The 24968-nt window shown below is 43.9% G+C and overlaps 1 protein-coding gene across 3 annotated transcripts in view; it reads left to right on the top strand.

The window, feature by feature from the left end:
- The window catches only part of LOC137521117 (flavin-containing monooxygenase 5-like), a 142557-nt gene that overhangs the window by 97818 nt on the left and 19771 nt on the right, over positions 1-24968 (top strand). For all 3 annotated transcript variants that reach the window (XM_068239932.1, XM_068239933.1, XM_068239934.1), the window contains 4 exons: positions 9458-9620; positions 14711-14853; positions 17696-17892; positions 23425-23780. In XM_068239932.1, the coding sequence (XP_068096033.1) occupies positions 9458-9620; positions 14711-14853; positions 17696-17892; positions 23425-23780 (859 nt within the window). The remainder of the gene's footprint in view (positions 1-9457; positions 9621-14710; positions 14854-17695; positions 17893-23424; positions 23781-24968) is intronic.

Here is a 24968-nt window from a genome sequence, read left to right as displayed (position 1 = left end):
TTTACCTGCTATTACACAGGATTGGTTGCTGCCACGCTGCTCTGCTTTCAGAGAGGCGTTTCTATTTGCATAATCATATTGACATGTTCTGCATTACCAGTGACACACACCATTCAAATCCATTTGACCAGAAATACCCCTCCACACAGAGATGTACATAATGGCTGCTCACTTCACCATGCAGCATGCAACCTCTTGGCTTCAGAAAAAGCTAGGTGAGCACCTGCAATAAGGTACAGTACAATAGTCTCCATTTGACAAGAGAAATGCACTTGCACAGTAACACAGCACTGAGGAGACAATCTCTCTCAGTACCAGTAAAGGTGGCCACACACCATACAATTTTTTAAATATCTGTTCAATTCAAGAATTGCAATCAATTTTTTGGACTGATTGTAACATTTCAAAAATATGACCAATGTACCACACACATATGTTAAATTTTTCCTCAATTTTGATTAAAATGATTGAAAACTCTGAGAAAATTGCTAGGGTGTGTATATTAATAAACTGACAATCTAACACACACCATACAATCTTTAGAAAAATTGAAGAAAAATATCCAGCATTCCAGAAACGATAAAAATCGAAAAAAACGAGAAATCTGGTCGGATTTTTCAGTTGAATGAAAAAAAAAAAGCTTACGATTTTTTCGGAAGATCCGATCATATATATCGAAATGCTGTAAAATCGGATCATTTTATTGTATCGTGTGTGGCCATCTTAAGGCAGCAAGGAGGAATTCCTAAAATGGCCGCCACCTTATATAGGGAGCTCAATAGCTCATTCCTATTGGTTGCTAGGGAAGACATGCTAGGGACACTGCGATTGGTCCCAAGTGCATGGGACTGTATGTGTCTATTTTTAACCTCTAAAACACTTATCTACATATAAAACACACTGACACCATAGGTGTTTAAAATGGCCGCGGCCTTTTATTGTTTTGGGGTTCTGATAAATTAAAATTAAATAAATAAATTAAATAAATAACTTCATTTATAATCAATAAAACCATTTGCCACCCAGCTGGACAGCACAGGTAGCGCAACCAATTACCAAAAATGTAACCAAACAATAACCAATTCAGTTCCATTAAACACTTCAGAGTTATCACCATACACTAGGACACCCCCAAAACAAGTGGGACCGTGACAAGGAAAGGGGAGGGAGGGTGGGCAGCTCGGTGCTTCTCTCAGACTGAGATGATACTGAGCTGTCAGTCATATATATATAGAAGTCTCCGCCTCCATCTCATAAGTCAGCTCTCTCCAGACCTGTCCTGGCCAATTAACATCAAAGGCAGATTATCTTTCCACTTGACAACTGTTCTCATCTGATGTGATAACCTGTGAAGAGAAAGAAAAAAGAGCCAGCACCACACAGAAACAGATTTAACCCTATCACGTCCTACTGAAGCAGATTACTACATCAATCTCTGTCATATGCCCTTCATACAAAATACCTTATAAAAGATTAATAAAACTTTATCTTTCTAGCCCCAACATTCCCATGTCATCCAACACTTATGTGTGTCTCCTTTTCATTCTCCTAGTGACTCAAAATTATGACTCGTAATCAAAAATTTTAGTGCAACTTCGAGTACACCTCTAATCTGCATTTGTAACTCCGCCCAATTGCGAATGTCTGATCACTAGGTCGTAACTGCCAATTAAGGACTTGGTAATTAACTACCGAGTCTTTAAGAGCACCACTAGCCTTGAGAAGGAAGCAGGTGTGGGCAGTGGCGTAGCAAGAAATTAAGGGACCTCATAGCAACATTTTCATGGGGCCCTCACAACTAGGCACTCTTGAGCAATGCTACCTGCCCCTACCCTATGAATAGGAGTTGATTGGGCAGTTTACATTCCCATGCAACATACACTCTGTATAGTCCTTGGGCTAAGAGACAAAGAAAAGTTAATAGTGAACACATCACATATAACCTGGGCCCCCTCTGCTTTAGGGCCCCATAGCAGTTGCTATGGCTGCTATGGCTATTGCTACGCCACTGGGTGTGGGTCCCCTCAACTAGAGTAGTGCCAAATCACCTTCTAGTAACTTTCTTTTTAGTAACTTCATCAAGTTTCCTAATGAATTATGGAGCAAAAATGATAGTTCAAAAGAATACTGGTAAAATAGGTTTGGAAATACGTATAATTCAGAAATCTTGACTTCTCCTGGCTTAGCCCAAACTTTTCTAGTTTCAAGGGTTTTTATTAAGGATATTTCAGTTTATAACTGTACATGTATAGTTAGTTCAATTACTGTATGTAAAGTAAACAGTAATACGTTACATTATATCAACATAGTAAAATAATACACTCAGAACCCTGAGGCTCGGTCTATTTTCCAAAGAACTCTTAAGAGTCTGAAACAGCCATTCTCAACCGAGGTTCTAAAAAAAACCCTTCAGGGGTTCTGCATGTGTTCTGTGGTATTAGTCCAGCTTCCCCTTTTTTTGTGGGACAAAACAGTCCTACTCCTCTATTGATGTGACTGACCGGCAGATTGATCTAATATGTGGCACATCACTAATCTCTCATATTAAGCGACTATCTTCCAGTTTAAACAGAAAGTGGCAAGTGAGAGTGGAACGTGTTGCAGACACAAGCCCGGGCGGATGTGACGGCCTGTGCAAGTGAGCATTTGGTAGCATGGTAGCATGGAGGAGAGAAGGATATGGACAGAAAAGTAGAAAGAGGCAGTGGAGGACAGTTAGTATGCCCCCTCTTCCCTACCCCTACAGAGCACCAATGACTGATTTCCCAGGCATGTGCTGTGGTGCGGGAAGGTGTCCAATAAAAGTCCAGGCTCTTCTCCTCCCTGAATAAAGCGGCGCACATGCCGTGGAACTACTGGGGGCTGTGTGGGGGAATCCCTGACTGCCAGCACTGGCCATCCTGATCTAATACACCTGCCTGCCTGAACAAATACTTTCTTCTTGGAGCACACAAGCACACTTGCACCTTTGTGCACGCTGCTCATTCCCCATGGTCACCTATTTCACAGCTATAATATATGCAATCATTTTTATGTGGGTTTTTTTGTGGTTTTGTTTTCTCAATATTTTTTTTTGCACTACTAATCGTTTGGTTTTTTGGTTTATATGCACTTTGCACCTTATTAAGTTCAGTATGTAACTGTATATACTTAGAGAGGGTCCAAACGTTTTGCCTGGCGAATAGTTCAAAGCGAGAAATGCGTATTCGCGTTTGAGGCTATTCGCAAACATATGGCGTGTTCGACCAGCCCTCTATACATTATAATGGAGCCAAAAATGTACCCCTCACCCCAGAGTCAGCAAACACATGGCAGCCAATCAGCTATACCTCAAACCTGGACCGCCCCCCCCTCCCCCCACCTTTCAGAAAGCTAGCACAGCACCATTTTACACTCTGACTGTGGCTACTGTGAAGAAGACTAGGGACAGAGCTGTGCTGCTATTAGGGCAAGTGTGTTCTGTGTCCCCAGTGGAGTTTCTTGCTGCTACAGTATCAATTCACCATCTACATAACCCAAAGGGCCCTTCTAAAGGCTGTGTTTTGAACCTGTGATATGCTGTTTAGTGTGTCCACACAGTGCACTTTAGGTGTTGCAGACAGGTGCAGTTAGTGCTTAGTGCTACATTAGTTCACCCTTCTAAGAGCTGTTTTTCTTTTTCTTGCTATTGTTATATTGCAGTTCTGTGCATCCAGTGCACACGTTAGCTGTTGGAGACAGGTCTGCTGGTCCTAGTATTGCACCGACCATAACCTAATAATCCTTCACCACCACTTCTGGCATCTAGTATCCACTACTGCCCCCTATATAAGGCCTCAGGTGCAGAATCAGTGTTTTTTTGGTCACTTAACTGTCATTGAACTACCTCAGCCCAACCATAGGGGCTGGAAAACCGTGATCGCTGTGATTCACTCCCGCAAATGTGCACACAAGCACAGCGGCCACTACACCCCACTACACAAAAATTTCCACAAAGAGAACTAACATTTATGTCCTAGAGGTGACAACTAGAAAAAACAATGATTTGCTAACCTGATGTTATCACTAAAGCTCTTTTCAGTTGTTTGTGGTGCGTTAAATGCGGCGTTTCGTCTGTCAGTGTGACCTGGGCCTTACCCTTACACTACCTTATCGCTGTGTACATACACCCGAAGTTTTAAAGCACCTAATTGCACAAATTTAGGAATGTACTGCGATTTCTCCCCTTTAGAGATTAAAACACGACTCTGCGTCAACTAGACTGGTGGGACTTTTGCCATGGATCCCCCTTCGGCATGCCACGGTCCAGGTGTTAGACCCCTTGAAACAACGTTTCCATCACTTTTGTGGCCAGAAACAGTCCCTATAGATTTTAAAATTTGCCTGTCCATTGATCTTTCGTGGTTCTCCCCGTTCGCAACCATTTGCAGCAAATTTGCGGTCGCGAACCGAAAACTTCATGTTCGCGACATCACTGTATATACTGTCTAAAATTGCACATGATACTTTCTGAACCCGCTTTGAGCTGTGAGAGTTCTGATAATGAACTCTGCACAGCCATTTTCACATCTTGCACCAGGTTGTCAGAATAAATGAATCGTTTCATTTGAATATTTATAAAAGTGTGTGTGTGTGTGTGTGTGTGTGTGTGTGTGTGTGTGTGTGTGTGTGTGTGTGTGTGTGTGTGTGTGTGTGTGTGTGTGTGTACCGTATGTACCGTATGTTTAGGACTATAAGACACTTCGGACTATAAGCTGCACCTAGGTTTAGAGGGCAAAAACCAAGAAAAAAGAATTATACTAAACCTGGTGTGTCCATGGTCTGGGAGCGTCTTGTAGATTTTCTCCCCCCAATAATTGTGTCCTCCTCCTGTCTCCCTTGTGTCTTCCTCTTGTCCCCCTTTGTGTCCTCCTTTTGTCATTCTGTGTCTACCTTATGCCCCCCTTGGTGTCTTCCTCCTGTCCTGAGTGTCCTGCTCCTGTACCCCTTTGTGTCCTCCTCCTGTCCCCGTTGGTGGTGGTGGAAGTGGCAGTCGAGTGTATCTCTCCCCCTGTGTAATGTAATTAGCTGGATGTTTCTCTCACCTGATGCCACCCACGGCGTTCAGCTGCTTCTTTTGCTCACTCTTTCCCCCAGTCATTACAGACATGACTGGAACTAGGGTTGAAGGAGTGAGCGAGAGAAGCAGCTGAACGCCGCGGGCTCCCAGAATCAAGTGAGAGATGCACAAAGCTAATTACATTACACAAGTGGAGAGATACACACAGCTAATTACATTACACAGGGGTAGAGATACACCCGGCTCCCGCCGCTAATTACATTTACACAGAGACAGTGGAGGAGAACACCGGGGACAGTACATGGAGTCCCTGACATCACGGTAGGTCAGCGGTTTGTATCAGCAGACAATCGTAAGTCAGGGACTCCATGTATTTGGACTGTAAGACACAGTGACCTTTTCTCTCCACTTTTGGGGGAGAAAAAGTGCATCTTATAGTTCAAAAAATACGGTATATACACTTTGGCTTGGAGCAGTGACAGTCTTTTATGGGCATTTAAATTATGTTTTAATGTGAAGATATAGAATACCTGGCCATTTTTGTAATAAAGTATTATTACATCTTTTTGACTAAACAATCAAATGGTGCCATTTAAGAAAAGGACATACATTGGCCTCAATTCACTAAGCTTATCTCCTGTCTTTAATAACGCTTCTAGAGTTGTTACCATGGTGATAAGGCATGCAGTATTCAGGAAACATTTTACCTCAGGCAAACCTAAAGTTAACTCTTCTGTCTTTAAGTTAACTCTTTAATCCTTAAAATAACTCCACAGTTAAAGACAGGCTGTTCATTAACTGCATGTGAAAATAACTACAGAGGAGGTAACTTAACTACAGAGGAGGTAAATTAACTACAGAAGAGGTAACGTAAGGAATGAAGAGATAAGATAACTCTCCTACTAGTGGAGGTAAGTTTTCACTTGCCTTATTATCTCCAGCATGATCTTAGTGAATTGAGGCCAGTGTCTCCTCACTCTCCTGTCTTCAAAGGATACCATAACAAAAGGTTCTGGTAAAAATTGTAGATGCAGTGTGTGTGTGTGTGGGGGGGGGGGAAGGTAAAAAGTACATACTGGCCACTCCTCCTGGCCCCCTCCATCTGCCGCCGTTATTGTAATATCCAAGCGGGTGTCCGGTGACTTTGACCTTTGACCTGGACATACTGCGCCCTGTGCACACAAAAGACGGAGGTGTCAGCATGCTTCTGAGCCGCTAACTATGCATTGGCCAGAAGCGAAGAGGGAAGGACATACTGCGCACACAGGGCGCAGTATGTCCATGTCAAAGGTCACCAAAGTTGCCGGACACTGGCTTGGATATTACAATAACAGCGGCAGACGGAAGGGGCCAGGAGGAGCGACCGGTATGTACTTTTTACCCCACACACAGTGCATCTATCATTTTTCCCAGCACCTTTCGGTTATGGTATCCTTTAATTATATGCTACAGGTGGGATTCTTACTTCCCTGGCATTGATGTACTGCTCATCTGCTACTCGCTGTTATTGACTATTGTCTTTGCTTCCTATTTAAAGGGATACTATCAATTAACATATGTTTGAGAGAGTTCCTGAAGTGCTGGTAAATAATGATGTATACATTTCATTTACTCATCTCTTTTGTTTACTTTAACAAATTCCTTTCACTCTGAACTGATGGCAGTCTGCTCATTTAGTGACAGGAGAGTCAACAACGAGGGGAGGGGGCGGGGGATTTCCCTCACTGTTATCTCTGTGTGTAACTGTGTGTGAGATAGCTCTCAGAAGCTGCCTGTGTTTCTGAGCTGTCTGCAGAGAGCAGAGGAAATGTAATTTGTTTTAAATTTTGTCAGTGACTCAACAGCTTTTCATACCTTTTTTTGCTTTCAGGGAAAAATACTCTGTAGTCTAATATGCAAAAAACAACACTGGCTGTGCATTGAAGCAGACACCCCTTTGCAAATGATTTGTCCCAATAGAGTTAAATCCTATACATAATGAATTAAAGCTTTTGCCTCTGATATTTAACATGGAAATTAGGAAAATGTTTACACAGCTACTTAGACATTATTTTTACATTGTCATTTTAGAACACTTAGGTATTGATAGTATTCCTTTAAGTCTTGGATGTTCCCTGTATGTGCCAAAACTAATTCTGGGAATGACCTGTTGACATGACTTCTGATTAAAGTGGAACAATGCCTATTATATATGTCCTGGCACACTTTCAGCAGACACTAAGGGGATGGTTTCTAAAACTCTCATTTCATATTTTTAACCAAGAAATGTGCAACAAGGAATATCAATCCACGGGCTACCAGGATCATTAGGGAGCCTTGCCCTAAGACTACTTACTGTTTTACATACTGGATTTGAACCCTGGTGTTAGGCCACATACACACATCAGACCATAGTCTTTTGAAAATGAAAGATCACAGACCAATTTTACCCCCTTCCATGTAGTATGAGAGCCATACCTACACAGTCTATTCTATGGAGCTGAACTCCCCATCAGACAGAAATCTTTGCAAGATGCTGCACACACAGATGCTGTACAGACACAAAAGATCAGTATCTGCAAAAGATCTGTTCCTGCCAAAGATCCGTTCCTGCAAATTGCATTCATAGTCTATGAGATCTGCAGATCATCATACACACCTTGTTTAACTGACATTCTTCTGCAGATTTCACAATCATCTGCAGATCTGAAAATCCATCCTGGTGGATCTGATCTGCAGATGAATGTCCACTTAAGGACCAGGGCTTTCTGCAGTAATCGGTGCTGCGTGGGCTCTCCAGCCCGCAGCACCGATCAGGATTGAGCCTTGGCGATCAGACTTCCCCCCTTTTTTCCCCACTAGGGGGATGTCCTGCTGGGGGGGTCTGATCGCCATCGGCTGTTTGTGATCTGCGGTGGGGGGGGGCTCTTCAAAGCCCCCCTCCGCAGCGTTTTCTGCGCTCCCTCCTTCCCCTTACCTCCCTTTCCCTCCATGGGCTGCGCAGGACGGATATCCATCCTGCGCATTGAAGGATAGGCTTCAGCCTATCATATGCCGGCGATCCCCAGCCAATCAGAGGCCGGGGATCGCCGATCTACGTCACGGCGCTGCTGCGCAGCAGCGCCGTTTGATGTAAACAGCGGGGATTTCTTCCCCGCCTGTTTACAGTTCGCTGGCGAGCCGCGATCGGCGGCTCTCCGGCTGTTCACGGAGACAGCCTCCGTGAACTGGCATGGAAAGGCCGCTCGATCGAGAGGCCGTTTCCATGCTATACCACTAAAGACCCGCCGACGCCTGTCGGCGTTAGGCGGTCGTTAAGTGGAGGTGTGTATGATGATCTGCAGATCTCATAGACTATGAATGCATTTTGCAGGAACGGATCTTTGGCAGAAACAGATCTTTTGCAGATACTGATCTTTTGTGTCTGTACAGCATCCGTGTGTGCAGCATCTTTCAAAGAGTTCAGCTCCATAGAAAAGACTGTGAAGGTATGGCTCTCATACTACATGAAGGGTGGTAAAATTGGTCTGTGATCTTTCATTTTCCAAAGACTATGGTCTGATGTGTGTATGAGCCTTAAGGCTCAAACCCCTACATCAAAGGCAACAGCCTTAACCAATATGCTAGCCAGCTATCTAAGAGAAACTCATTCTAGTTTTATATGGGCCTAAGCGAAAGACCCTGAGTCAAACTTGGGGATTTTCCACTATGCTTGGCACTTTCTGCAAGCAGGAAGGAGTATTTTTGATACACGTGTGTTCAGCCAATAAATACATCTATAAGAGAATAGTGAAATGTATCACTGAATTAGGATTTGAAAGGGAGTCTCCCCAACAGGGGCCTAATTAGCATGAAATCAGCATAAAGCCATTAAAGAGGCAAAGGTATTTCTGCACTCTAGTATCAACTATAAAAAGCCTGGACTTAGATTTAATGTTTGATCTAAGCTTACTTGAGTCAGCTATATCTTTTTCTTATATTGTGGAATGGAGAGGCAGCCAGCATGTGCTAAACATCGAAGCTGAGCGCCGTCATAGCACTAGTGCTATGCTGCGTGCCTCGCGCAAGAGTAATTCAGGGACTCCAGATTAGACCTCGGAGGGGGAATAGTATTTAGCGCCGCCGGGGATTTGATTGGCTCACCCTGCGCCCAGCTCACCGGCGGCGCCATAATACGTACGCCTAAACATGTGCAAAATTAAGTGATTAATATATTGTTTGATTCAAACACAATAGGGGAATGATAGCTGAGTGAGTTGTGCGCCCCCTCCTTCACTGCTCCCTGAGGCTGGAGCCTCTCTCCCGTCTGCCTCGGCCAGTCCTGGTACAAGAAAAAGGATCGGTGGGGCAAAAAAATGTATAAATCTGGCTTTGGTTGTTGCTTGATGTGTGACTTTTTTTGACTGTGCTGAATTGACTTTGTCTTTTCTTTGCATAAAGACAGGTGTTTGCAGCATTCAGAAACGTCCAGATTTTAGCACTACTGGCCAATGGGATGTCATCACAGAGTGTGAAGGCAAGCAGGAGAACCATGTCTTTGATGCCATCCTGGTGTGTGTAGGTCATCACACATTTCCAAACCTTCCACTTCATACATTTCCAGGTATGAAAAATTGTACAAATATGCAATGGACAGTTGTTATAAGAACTTTACTTGTAAAAGACCAGCCAGATCTATCATGACCTACGCTATACCTTTCCCTGCATTCTCCAGAATACCAGGATTCTCTCTGGCTGCTAAGGTTCTGATACATTTTGGACACAGTTCCATAACTCAAAGAAGTAAGGCAGTTTATAAAAAGTTATATTTTATACAGGGGCGTAACAATAGCCCCTGCAAGGGATGAAGCAGCAGGGGGATCAGAAGCCACATGGGGCCCCGTCCTTAGAGACTGACAACTAAAGCTACCCATACACAGCTGCGATGTGATCACTGTGATCGAATCTGCTGTGAAATCGATAATGCAAATGTTGATCGATTTCCATTCGAAATCGATTGATTCCATCAATTTATCCCGTTGTAAGATTTTTCTCGATCGCAGGTGGGTTGGGAGCGCGTCGTTAGCGGCGATCGACCAATGCAGCATAGCGGCAGTGGTACATTACCTGTCCGCTGGCTCAAGTCCCCATCTGTGCTGACACTTTCTCCGGCTGGCCTTTCTCCTCATTACTTCCTGTCTCCTCCTGTGACAAGCCGAAGTTTAAACAGTAGAGCGCCCTCTACTGTTTGTACTTCTGCTCATCACAGGATGGGACAGGAAGTGAAGAGGATGCATGCCAGCCGGAGAAAGTGTCAGCATGGACCGGGGACTCGCACCGGCGGACAGGTGGTGTACCACTGCTGGGGGGAGCACACAGGGGCGGGGAGCAGGTGGCAGCTCCGGGGGTTGTGAATCGATTTCAAGCTGAAATCGATTCAAAAACTGTGTGCAGTAATGGGCAGCCAATAGATCCCTCAGGGATCAGAGAGGGATCTATCTGTTGGTCAATCTGGTGGCAATCAACCAGTGTATGGCTACCTTAAGGCCAAGTAGAAAAAAAAAACTTTCTGCTCTCTGCACAATTGGCTGCATCTGCTCAACTTCTGTTAAGGAATCATACAAAGTTTTGCAAAGATTTGTAGACAGTCCCTATTCAGTGTTCAGACCCAACCAAAGTTTTTTCAGGGGGACCCAGGGATTTCTTAGTTACGCCCCTGATTTTATACTTGAATACCAACAAAGATTTTAGATGATGATGCTTGAATACACCTGCAATTTTGACCCAAGTCCACTGGCTGTTAAACTGTGTTTCCACCAATTTGGATCTGAACAGATGCTCGTTTGTTAAAGAAACCCAAGGTGGCTTGTAAGAATGCTATTAGCACACAGAGGCTGGGTCTGCATATAATGCCCAGCCTCTGTTGCTATACAGTGCCCCCCCCCCCCCCCCCCAGGCCCTCCCTGTGCTCTACTGTGCCCCCATAAATCAAACGCCCTATTAGCGACACGCAGGGCCGTTTCTACTGCCGTGCGGCCCGTGCCGCCGCACTGAGCGCTGCTGGGAGGGGGGCGCTGTGATGGAGGGGGGAGCCGCAGCCGCGGGGAGGGCAGCCCGACCTCTCCCTCCCTCTCCCCGGGCCGCTCTCCATGCGATCTCCCCTCGGACTGCAGAGTAATGCAGCAGGGAGGCGCTGTGCATAACTACTCACCTCGCTGGCTCCAAGCGCTGCTCTCTCGCCGCCAGTCTCATCTCTCGATACACGCTGCTTCCTGTTTAGCCGGAAGCAACGTGTGTGTGTATCAGCGTCTATGGAGAGATGAGACTGGCGGCGAGAGAGCAGCGCTTGGAGCCAGCGAGGTGAGTAGTTATGCACAGCGCTTCCCTGCTGCATTACTCTGCAGTCCGAGGGGAGATCGCATGGAGAGCGGCCCGGGAAGAGGGAGGGAGAGGTCGGGCTGCCCTCCCCGTGGCTGCGGCTCCCCCCTCCATCATGGGGGCACCTACCTAACCTATACTGGGGGGCACCTACCTATCTAACCTATACTGGGGGGCAACTACCTATCTAACCTATACTGGGGGGCACCTACCTATCTAACCTATACTGGAGGGCACCTACCTGTCTAACCTATACTGGGAGGCACGTACCTAACCTATATTGGGGCAGCTACCTATCTAACCTATACTGGGGGGCAGCTACCTATCTAACCTATACTGGGGGGCACCTACCTAACCTATATTGGGGCAGCTACCTATCTAACCTATCCTGGGGGGCACCTACCTATCTAACCTATACTGGGGGGCAGCTACCTATCTAACCTATCCTGGGGGGCACCTACCTATCTAACCTATACTGGGGGGCACCTACCTATCTAACCTATACTGGGGGGCAGCTACCTATCTAACCTATCCTGGGGGGCACCTACCTATCTAACCTATACTGGGGGGCACCTACCTATCTAACCTATACTGGGGGGCAGCTACCTATCTAACCTATCCTGGGGGGCACCTACCTATCTAACCTATACTGGGGGGCAGCTACCTATCTAACCTATACTGGGGGGCACCTACCTAACCTATATTGGGGCAGCTACCTATCTAACCTATCCTGGGGGGCACCTACCTATCTAACCTATACTGGGGGGCAGCTACCTATCTAACCTGGGGGGCAGCTACCTAATCTAACCTATACTGAGGGGGCAGCTACCTAATCTAACCTATACAGGGGGGCACCTACCTATCTAACCTATACTGGGGGGCAGCTACCTATCTAACCTATAGTGGGAGCATTAACTTATCCAACCTGTATTGGGGGCACCTACCTACATAGCTAGCCTATACAGGTAACAACTATACTGGCTACCTATATTGGAGGCACCTACCTAACTAACCTATACTGGGGGCATCTACCTATCTAACCTATGCTGGGGGCAACTATTCTGGCTACCTATATTAGAGGCACCCACCTAGCTAACCTGTACTGGGGGCACCTACTACCTATCTAATTTATACCGGGGACGCCTGCCTATCTAACCTATACTGGGGGCAACTATACTGGCTACCTATACTGGAGGCACCTACCTGGCTAACCTATACCGGAGGCAACTATACTGGCTCACCTATGCCTGGCTACCTATACTGGGGGGACCTATAGCTGGCTACCTATACTGGGGTACCTATTCTGGGGGAATCTATACTGAGTGCAACTAGACCTGGCTAACCTATACTGCGGGCACCCATACCTTGCTGCGGGGGGTGGGCGCAATTATTACACCCTCGCCCTGGGTGCATTTTAGCCTAGAAACTGCACTGGCGACACGTAGCATGTCGACCAGCAGGCTGTTTACATCTGCCCTATCGCTCTCGCCGCTCCCCCACCTCCTCTGTGTCGCCACCCCCCGCGTCCCTTCTCTCCCCGCTGATTGGACTAAAGAGACGCGGGCGGGGAGCGGCGACATAGAGGAGGCAGGGGAGCGGCGAGAGTGATAGGGCAGATGCAAACAGCCTGCTGGCGACATGCTGCGTGTCGCTAGCACAGCGTTTGATTTATGGGGGCACAGCAGAGCGCATTGGGGGCCTGGGGGGGCACTGTAAAACAACAGAGGCTGGGCATTATATGCAGACCCAGCCTCTGTGTGCTAATAGCATTCTTACAAGCCACCTCGGGTTCTCATTAAAGGAGAAGTATAATTAGATTTGGAATTCAATATTGATAACAACTGTATTTATATATATAAATTTGTTTCATCCCTGCCGATGCCCATCCCATGTGCCGATGACTTGGGCACCCGGGGGCCATCTTTCGGCTTTACCCCTGCACTGAATTTTAAAGCATGCCTCTTGAGAGCCCACATATGGAAATCATCAATTCTACTTCCCACCATAAACCTGGCAAAGTCCCTCTTATGCAATGTGAATAGTTCTCTGTAAATCACTAATCCATGTGCATTACATCCTGGGGATGTGGGTTGAACTCCAGAAATACTTGGACTCAAAGCTGTTTACTGTGTGGAATTGGCTGGGACTGCAGTACGAGTACTTTTAAGAAATCTGGCTTCTGTCTGCTCTTTGGCCGGAGACAAACTAGAGCACTTTTTGAGCGATTTGAGCAAACGTTGCAATCACAGGACATGCAGCATCTTGAGAGCTCTTTTGCTTTAATGCAAAGTACAGGATTGTGCAAAATGTGCATAAATCATAAATGTAAGCATGTGATTTTAAAGCACTGGAACAACCCAGAAGTACAGTGCATTTGAATCCACCAAGCAAATTGAAAATCTCTAATCGCGACAAATCGCTGACACCCTTTACAAATCGCTATCTGAATCAACAGAAAGCGCAGTTGCAGTCGCCTACAAAGCGCTTACACAAAACACTAGCGATTGTGATAGGGTTTTGCAATTACTAGTGTGTCCCAGCCCTTTAGATGATTGCCATGACCCTAATGTTTCATGACAGGTTTAATTGCAGCATATTATCAATGCACGATTAACTCTGTCATAGCTGAATAAAGTTGTCCCCCAATAGCCATTAGTTTTAAGCAAATTTAAAAAGTACATAGTTTGATTTTGAATAACAGAGAATATGATCCCATTGTGTGCATTAACCTCCCTGGCAGTATAATTATTTCCAGATTTTAGGGTCTAAAAGCACGCTTTCAGACTCCAAAACAAGGAAAAAATCATGCTGCTAGAGAGATCTGCAGCAGCCCAGCACTAACTCACCTCCCTGGGATCCAGCGCTGCAATTTTCCCTCCGTCCTCTTTGCCGTTTTGCCGTTTATCATCATGAAAACAAACAGCGGTCTCACCAGAGAGAGGCAGAGCCTCTGAGGACAGGAAGCAGAATGGCTGCTGGCGCCTGGATCCCGGGGGAGGTGAGTTGAAACACCCGCTGCATGCTATACTCTGCATAGAGCTCCTGGTGGGTACCACGAGTTAGGGTTACCTCTCTGAGCTGTGGTTTTCCGCCAGGAGTCTGACTCGGGGTTACCGCCAAGGATGTTAAATGTTTACTATTGTATTTAGATTTGCTATGAAGTCATCTTTTAGACTTCTACATATAAGAGTGAAGTAGGTGAACTGGACATATTCAGCATGGGTGAAGCAAAGTGAATTTCGAGATCTAAACCTTACTAGTCATTTTCATTGTCAATATAAGCCAAATATTTATTTCAGCAAAGGGAACTTTTACTCTCACCTTTTTTTCTTTCAGGTATTGAAAAATTTAAAGGTCAGTATTTTCACAGCCGGGACTACAAAACCACAGAACATTTCAAGGACAAAAGAATAATAGTAGTTGGCATTGGAAACACTGCAGTTGATCTGGTGGTAGAACTGAGCGCTGTGGCTAAACAGGTATGATTCTACTTTTTGTCATTATAGGATAAAATAATATCAGTCTATTGTCAGCCAGCTATTTAGTAGTTATACTTATGATGGGATACAATCAATGTTTTGCAGGATTTCACATTAAGCTCATGCAGAAGTGTATAAGCTGCAGGACAAAAAAAGTACCATCTTTGTCCTTTTAAAATGTATTGTTGCTTGCATATTTGTTTTAATTTTTGGCTGGGTGTAAGAATGCATCCATGTAATAAAGGCACCTGCTGAAAATCGCAGCTTTTATAATAGGCACCTGAACTGGCACTAAAATGTGGACTTTTATTTACTTCGTGTCACACTCCCCCTAGTGGCCGTACCGCACAATGCCTTCCAATCGGTTTCAGCATACAGACCATGCAATCTGTGGTCGCAATTGGTGCGCAGAAACCGCTGGGATTTTGGCAGCAGACCGACTAAAAGGGAGCTTGTGAGTTACAGTAATACAAACTACACACTATTTCAGGGTATAACTGCCACCACTCCTACAGAAGGGTAGGAGTCCTAACTACACTGAGACTAATACCTGCAAATAAAACGGTTAAACACACTCTATTTTATCTAGCTATCAACAGTAGTAGCGACTCTTCTGAAGCTAGCTTCAGTTAGTGCAGCTGAATAGCAGGGTAGCTGAACAAATAAATGACTATTAGTCATTTATTATAAATAATATAACAATATAAATATAACAATATAAATAATTAATATGTACAGAAAATCATTAAAATCAACAATTATGGAGACAATCGTAGCGCAGTATAAAAAATAAAAAGGGAAGAAAATACGAATACTTAAGTTCATGTGGAAATATGTTCTTTCTGGGAAAACATGTGCGGTTCTTTGTTTCAGTTCAGGAGCCAAAGTTCAGACAAGATGGCTGCTACTCTTCCTCAAAGCAGCAGCATGCTCCCATAAAGATGGAATTCTGAGGAATAAGGGAGGAATCCCTGGCAAGCACCTTTGAATGATCCACATTTTTGGGTGGGGTCTCAGGTTCAGCCCAGGGGCTGGACAGGGTGTGGTTAACCTCCTGGGTGGGTTCCTGGTGCCCACCAAATATTACATTTTCCATATCTCAGCTTATGTTTCCCGCTCACACACAACAGTCATAGATTAATATTCATCAGAATATGACAGTTCATATGACATCAAACTTGGTTGCTGTCGCATGTCCGGTTACGAAGTAGCAGAATACCTCGGGTTCTGGGTAAGTCAGTGGCCTCAATTTAATATTAAAATATTCACCAGATCCGGACCAGAAGAATGAGATAACTTTCATACCTCTCATATGAACGGTATTCCTTAAACAGGCTAAAAATCATATACAGCATTCATTTTCTCTCTGCTTCCAACGGAGTCTAGCAGTCTGGTCTCCTGCTGACTTTATCCTGTCTCTTCAAAAAGGCAGCAACACTTTGCCGTTTGGGGCTTACTGCTAGAGAGCTTTCACACCTTGGTGTCACTGGCCCAGGAAGAAACTCTTTTGATAAAGTTAATTACACAACCAAGTCTTCTTAGAGAGCCACTTGTCTCAAGAAAAGAAAGTTCTGCTAACTACTGAAATGCTAGATTTCTAAAAGAAGACCCCAGACTCGACAGTCTGCTAACCCCTAGACATAAAATCTTGATCTGGCAAAACAACAACAATCGGTGCAGGAAACCGATTGCGATTTCTAGTCTCACGACTCTTTCGTGACACTTGGGCTTCTTCCAGCCCCACCCCCATAGTCTTTGAGGCCCCTCATTTGTATTGCTGTCCTCTTCATAAAAATCTCCGATACGGTTTGATTGCACATGTGCAGTCCTGACCACGTGCCTCCATCAACTGTGCTCCTATTGCTGGGGGCGCTCTGCATCTGCACAATGCTCCTGGCAATGGGAGTGCTCAGGATTGAGGTCCATAAATGGGACTGCTCATTTACAGTAGCCCCTGACCAAGATTGTTCTGCAAAAAAACAGCACAACAGAGGGGAACCAAAGATACGGAGGGGCCTTAAAATCTACAGGGAGCTGGAAAAAGCCCCAGGTATGTAAAAGTCATTTTTTTCACCTCAGTTCAGGTGTGCTTTAGCTCTGTTGTGTGCCAGAGCAATTTCACGTCAGGAAACTGTTTTTGTCTCTAAAATCAATCACTGAAATATTAACTTTCTTCGCTGACTTGTAGAGGTAGAGTAGGGACCCTTACCATAAAGGGAAAACTTAATCGCTGGGTTAAGGGTCTAGTACAGAATGCTATTGTATGCTATCCATTTTGATAGCTAATGTTCCCTTTCTTCAAATGCAATCTAATCTTGCAACCTAGGTGTTTGTAATTCTTCTAGTGTTCCAGCTTGATGTGAGTGTCAGGATTGCAGAGGGTTAATGATTGTATGCAAATTGACCACTCTCCTCTGCACCTGCTTCTCTGGTCCCTGAGCAGGATGAGCATATTTTCTCCTTTCTTGTCTGTTTTTGTCTCTGACATGGGCTAGCATTAGGCTGCTGTTCATATGCTTTTTGAATTGTAAATTATTGTACATAGCACACCTACACAAACTCCTGACGAAACCTGATTAATTAGGTGAAACATGTTGGGTTTAGGGTTTTCATGTATAAAAATCGAACACTTATTTATAATATGAGATGTGATTTGCATGTTAGTGATTGGCTTAAGACAGAGGGAGACTCATAGTTAACAAGGCCTTGCAAGGTAGAGAAAAACTCTTTTTTATTTCAACAGTTAAACCGAATAGTTCTGTACTTGTAAAATCACGTACTGTAAAATCAGCTATAAAAATGACTATGAATTTAGTCACCAGTGTTTTGTTCTTATTTCTAGGTATTTCTTAGCACCAGAAGAGGGGCGTGGCTATTGAACCGGGTTTGTGATAACGGCTATCCACTGGATATAGTTCTTTTCACTCGTTTTTATAGCCTTGTTCAGTGTGCCTTTCCAGGTCTGACCAACAGCTTTCTGGAAGGCAAAGTTAATTCCAGAGTAAACCATGACAATTTTGGTCTAAAACCTAAACACAGGTACTGAACCTTCTTTTAGCCCAGTATGCATGGGGGAAAAAATACTATCATGGTCCTGTAGTAAATGGTAATCTCTGTGCCACAGTCAGTGTTTAGAGTTCTTAAATAATTTTCATGTGTTCTGTGAAAAGAAACTACAGTTTTACCATACCATCATACCTGAATTTTACTGTTAAGTTGCCTACAGACATTCACAAATTGTCTCCCACTTGTCGAAGTGGAAGACAGTTTGTGAGAGCCTCTGATCTATGCCAGTCTCCAAGTCCCTCACCTCTTGGGAAGACAATGCTATCAGCTGGGTTGGATTTTAGCTTACTGAACTCTATTGTACTTGTCTTTGCTTAAAGAGAAACTCCAACCTAGAATTGAACTTTATCCCAATCAGTAGCTGATACCCCCTTTTACATGAGAAATATAATGCTTTTCACAAACAGACCATCAGGGGGCGCTGTATGACTGATTTTGTGCTGAAACCCCTCCCACAAGAAGCTCTGAGTACCGCGGTACTCTGGGCAAACTGCCACAATTTAACAAGGTTCACAGACAGGAATTAGCTGTTTACAGCTGTCTCTAACAGCCAAAACAGCTAGGAGCAGTTACATAACCTGCCCACAGTAAAAATGTCACCATGTAATAAATGTCAGAATGTAAATCGGGGAGAGGAAAGATTTTACAATGAGCAAACACTGACTAAATCATTTATACATAATTATGGTAAAAAATGAAGCACTTTTTTTACTACATTATTTTCACTGGAGTTCCTCTTTAAAGTGTCATGAGAGGTCTCCTATCACTTTATGCATCTGCTCTCTCCCTACTGTCGCCAATAGGCAGGGAGGCGTAGCTGTTATGTTGGGAATACACAACAAGTTTTTCAGCAGATGGCTTAATAGACAATTTCCGACAGATCTGATTTTGATCTTTTTGTGCTCAATTTTCTGGTCAATTCTATACAAATCAATCAGAAAAACGATTGAAAATCAGATTGAACCTGTCAGAAATGATCTATGGAGCCATCTATCTGCCAAAAAAACTCATTGTGCATTTCCAGGATTACATCTACAGAATTCCCTGCCAGGTATGTCGGGTGGTGGGTGCATGTTTCAGCAGGGACGGTGGTAATGTGGGTCATGGGGTTTAGTGCGACACAGGGCTGGGCCGAGGCAGAGGTGAGAGAGGCTTCAGCCTCAGGGAGCAGTGAAGGAGGGGGCACACAACTCACTCAGCTATCATTCCCCTATTGAGTTTGAAGAAAAAATAAGAAAAGAACAATAAGAGAAGGGGATACATGGCAGTGAACTAGACAAAGACAAGACAAGACAAATAACATTTATATCGCGCTTTTCTCCTGGCGGACTCAAAGCGCCAGAGCAGCAGCCACTAGGGCGCGCTCTATAGGCAGTAGCAGTGTTAGGGAGACTTGCCAAAGGTCTCCTACTGAATAGGTGCTGGCTTACTGAACAGGCAGAGCCGAGATTCGAACCCTGGTCTCCCATGTCAGAGGCAGAGCCCTTAACCATTACACCATCCAGCCACCAGATTAAGAGATTAAGTTGTGTGTGTGTGTGGGGGGGGGGGGAGGGTTGGGGCGCCTCTTAGTCTAATAGCAATCAGTGTGTTGTGGCTGGGGTGGGAGGGATGGAGAGGCACACTTTGGTGTCTCAGCTTTGCGTGCTGCAGGACCTTGTCCTGGCTCTGGCGGGACAGCAGTAATCTTGCTCCCTACACTGTCAAATGGTGGTGTCACATGGCTTCAAATATGAAAACCCTCAGAGTTGAGCATATGGGTTATTCTGGAGGCTGATGGGTGTAGGTTTAGGGAGTGAGGGAGGTGTTAGTTAGAAAAAATATCCTAGAAATGGGCTGATTCAGGCCTTTTTTAGATCCAAAAATATAACATCAGTTGTTGCTATTACAGATTTTGTACAACTACTGTTGTGTGTCCTCTCCTACTGGGACTGATGGAGACATCTAATAGTTATCTGATTGCTTTTCTCTCTTCCCCTTTACTGCCACTGTGTTCTGCTCTGGCTGCCTCACTCTTTTAAAACTTATCAGGGAATGGTACAGAAATGTGAGTGTGTAAAAGTACAACTCCCACCTTCATAGATATGGAGGATGATCAAGAATGTAAAAAATGTAGAAAACTTTACAGATGGCCAGATTGCAATGGAAAAAGAGCACAGGAGGTTCTGTTCACTCAATAATTTACATAACACATCATTTGTTTCACAGGCACAGTACTATGTACAATCTTGACAACAACAGATTTATTATTATCATTATTATTAAAGGACCACTCCCACGAATCAATACATTTTTAACCATCCAACAGTATATATATGGTATATATGAGCCTTGCTGTGTATTTTTTTTTATTTTGTGATGTTTCTTTAATTTACTGTTTGACACTGAAATCAGAGTCCGTCAGCCCCTTGCATAACGTTGACGGACTTTTGTATCTAAATAAACATCGCAGGGGGAGCCTTTGCAGGGTTTGGTAGAAAAAAAGAGGAGCGGTATCATTGGATCCGTAGGGTCATGCTGGATCTCTTGATACCAGTCGAGAGGGGCCCGGGGCCCCTACAACCCAGGTATGAATCTACCCAGGACCCTGATTTGCTGCACTAGCCATGTCGGATATCATATTAATCTGTATTTTCCTCCAAGTATAAAGGTGTTACCCCCCTAAATGTAACGTGTATGATTCAGGAGTTACAGCAATTCATAAGTTTAGCTCTAAAATCTCTCAGAGGGAATGAACTGTCATTTGCTGGTAGCTCAGAGGGGGCCGGCATTGCCACACCCCCAAACCAGCTTCATCAAAAGCACAGAGCCAGCAGGCGGGCTTGAGTCCTCCACCCTGAAAACATCTTGAACTCATCGGTGCCAGCTTGAGGATATGCTGGCATCCACCTGGTCTGAACTCTGAACTTTGATTGAAACCCAGAACTCAGATTTTTCCCACAAAAAGGACATCTTTCCAGGAACTAAGTATTTTTCTCCCTTCTTTTATTTTTTATACTGGCTATTACTGTTTTAATAATTGTTGATTTTAATAATTGTCTGTATATATTAATTATTTATATTGCTGTGAATAAAAGACTTCCTCCAAGTCATTCACTGTTCCGCTACCCTGCTTATCAGCACACACAGAACTGATCCCGGGTCTCTGAAGATACGCTACCGTTTGTTTGTTGTTGGCTAGACAGAATACCGTGTGTTTAACCGTTTTATTCGCAGGACTAGTCAGTCAGTAAATCGGGTCCACTGGCCCATACCAGTAGTGGTGGCAGATACCGTGGAATCGTGTGTACGTTGTAATTACCCGTGTCTCACAGGCTCCCTTCTGAGTTGTCTGCGGCTAATTCTTAACGGTTCCTGCGCATTGACTGCGACCAGAGTTCGCACCGTTTAGAAGGCTAAGTGCGGTCAGCCACTAGGGCTCCTGTGACACTGCTTATCAGGTGGTCGAACCCCTGGCATGTCTAAACTATTTTGGTTTTAAATGCTTTTAATATGATCGGAGCAATTCATAGTTTATTGGAATTAATTTTTGAATAAAGGCTTTCTGCAATTTTTCCACAGTACTGATTGCACAATTTTTTCTTTTCTGAGAATTAAACAAGTGAGTCAACCTACCAGTATGCTTTTGCATTGTGGAAGATACGTGACTCATATTTAAATTTTAGCATCTCGTAAATATTAAAGCAACTTAAAATGCTACCTCTTAGATTCAGGGGGCGTAGCAATAGGGGTTGCAGAGGTTGCAACCGCATCGGGGCCCTTGGGCTAGAGGGGCCCCAAGAGGCTATTCCTCAACTGCAGCATTAGCTCTCTATTGGCCCTGTGCTCATAATAATCACTTCTATAGACACTTTGAATAGTGGTAATCATTAACAAACTCTTCCCCATCCCCTTCTTGCACCTCTGACACTGTAGTTGCCATTGGCAGGTTTTGGTGCGCCGTATAAATTGCTATGTATAGAGTGCTTGGAGGGCCCCATTGAAATACTTGCATCGGGGCCCACAGATCCTTAGCTATGCCACTGCAGTTAGATTTCTATGTCTTGCATTTCTTGCAACCAACTAGATTGAAGTGATGTGATGACAGAATGCAGGGTCATTACAGGATAACCACAAGATTGCTGGGACCATGTTGTATTTCTCTGTTGGTGTAGCCATTTCAGAGGAGCAACAATGCATTAGTGTTGAGTCTATTAGGTCATTGTGTTGTTGCATTATAACATCAAATGCCCAATGTAAAAGCCCAGATTTACAAACTTAACTATGGGCATTTATAAACCCAAAAAAGTACTGTGCAGGATGTTGTGTAAATTGATTCATACATTATACATTTTACACACAGGCAGCACAGTGGCGTAGTGGTTAGCACTCTCACCTTGGTCCCCGGTTTGAATCCCAGCTGGGGCAGTATCTGCACAGAGTTTGTATGTTCTCCATGTGTCTTTGTGGGTTTCCTCCGGGCACCCCTGTTTCCTCCCACATCCCAAAAACATATAGATACGTTAATTGGCTTCCCCCTAAAAATTGGCCCTAGACTATGATACATACACTACACAATACATACATAGACATGTGACTATGGTAGGGACTAGATTGTGAGGCCCTCTGTTAGTTAAGTGACAAACAAACAATATACTCTGTACCACACTGCGGAAAATGTTGGCATCATATAAATACTAAAGTAATAATGATAAATAATACTTACTATTCCAAAACAAAATATCCCTCATTTAAGTGAAATAGTAAGTGCAGTATCAGTAGCGTAGCTAAGGAGCTGTGGGCCCCCATGCAAGTTTTACATTGGGTCCCCCCAAGCACTCTATACATAACAATTGATACAGCCGCCAAAACCTACAGTGTCAGAGGTGCAAGAAGGGGATGGGGAACAGTTTGTTAATGATTACCACTATTCAAAGTATACATACAGTAGAAGGGATTATTATGAGCACAGGACCAATAGAGCGCTAATGCTGAAGTTGAGGTAGGGCCCCTCAGGGCCCCTCTGGCCCCAATGCGGTCGCAACCTCTGCACCCCCTATTGCTACGCCCCTGTGCAGTATACCATGGGAAGCATCTGTATGCAGCTTCAAACTTCCAAGAAGCAGGTTGACAACAAATTTTTGAGTTGGGATTTTTTACTTATTCCCTTGTATATGTGACAGTTATAAAATATGCTGTATGATGCAGTAGCATTTTCAGCCACTGAGCACCCTAGCCTTGTTAAGTGTGACACTGCTACCTCCTGCCACTAGTGGTCGCTGTCTGAAGCGAAGAAGATGAGGGTTTCTCAATATTTGGATTATATCTCCCATGCCTCAAACTTTGGCACTAAGTGGCACAAGGTAAGAGTTACTGCACTGTTGAATGTTTTTAAATCAGCTGCACTTACAAAGGTGTGTGTATAAAATGTGCCAATAAGTACTTTTATGCTTTTGAAGGAAAATAAAAAACACGTTTTTATAGATGAAATGTTAAAACTATGTTTCTTCTGATTCACATCTGCAGGTTTTTGGGCCAGCATCCAACAGTCAGTGATGATCTACCAAATCGCATAATCGCTGGAAAAGTGCTGATGAAGACAAATGTGAGATGTTTTACAGAAACAGATGCTGTTTTTGAAGATGGATCTGTGGAAAAGGACATTGATGTTGTCATTTTTGCCACAGGATACAGTTTTTCATTCCCTTTCATTGATGAATCTGTCATAAAGGTGGAGCATAATCAGGTGCCTTTATATAAAATGGTATTTCCTCCGCATCTGGAAAAATCAACAATGGCTTTCATTGGCTATGTCCAACCTGTTGGGGCTATAATGCCAGTCTCTGAGATACAGTCTCGTTGGGCAACAAGAGTCTTCAAAGGTAAAATAGAAGTATACAATCACCTCCTTTTCTTATAATTTAGTGTTGTTCGATTCCAGGTTTCCTTATTTGGAAACTTGGATAATGCAGTGCACAGAGAAAGAATCGAAGATAGTGGTAGCCCTTGGTGACCACCGTTCATCACCATCAATCAGGTGACTGTACTTCACAGCTTGACATTCTGACAGCTGTAGCAGATATAGATGTAGACCACAGACATTCAAGCCATTATGGAAATATATTGGCTTCAATCAGAAATACAAGATGCATATATTGTCAGCATTCTTTGTTACATCAGCAAAGCAAGAATATGAATATCATTGCAGGTCTTGGCGTTACAGTGCAATCATAAGTCAGCACTAGGCAACTGACCTAGGTTCAGCCTTACCTAAGCTACGTAAAGCAAAAAAGAAAGTTAAATTTAAATGAAAAGACAGTCAGCCAGCACCAAGCTCTGCACCTTGGCTACCCAGACACTGCTTTATTTGATCTGACGCGTTGAAAAAGGTGAGTTGATTTACCTCAATAACGAAATTCTTGCATGAACAAAGAATTTTATTTAGCACAGGCAATGCGTTTCGCAGGCCTCAGCCTGAGGAAGGGGGCTGAGACCCGCGAAACGCGTTGCCTGTGCTAAATAACATTCTTTGTTCATGCAAGAATTTCGTTATTTAGGTAAGCCAACTCACCTTTTTCGTTGTCAAACTGGTTTTAATCCATTTTATACATACCAGGGCGCCTCTTTCCCTTTAATCGAGCAGATAAAGCTCAATGGCCTTCCCCAAAGCATGATGTACCACTAAAAATGTACCACTAAAAACCTCAGAATTATGTTTCTCTCTAGATTGTATCTTAAAGGAGAACTTGGTATATACTGTAGTCTTCTTCTGAAACAGGTTCTATAAAGTATATGGTATATATAAAGTATAAAGTAAATGATGGATTTACATTTTAAGAACCTGACAGCTTCTTACACACAGCAGTTCAGGACCATTACTTGTGGAGAGAGTCATAGAATTAGCACAGATTGGCTGGAGAAAAGAATTTACAAGGGACAGGTCAGGGTTAATTGTGGAGGTAGAATATAGGTTTTGGTAATATAAAAGGAATTCTGTAACGATCGGTGAAGCACAGAGAGGATCTGATTACCGGTGATCTGCAGTATCACTGGGAATACAGATATATACC

The sequence above is a fragment of the Hyperolius riggenbachi genome, chromosome 6 (genome assembly GCF_040937935.1).
Source record: "Hyperolius riggenbachi isolate aHypRig1 chromosome 6, aHypRig1.pri, whole genome shotgun sequence".
NCBI lineage: Eukaryota > Metazoa > Chordata > Amphibia > Anura > Hyperoliidae > Hyperolius > Hyperolius riggenbachi.
This window is presented reverse-complemented; position numbering and strand designations above follow the sequence as displayed.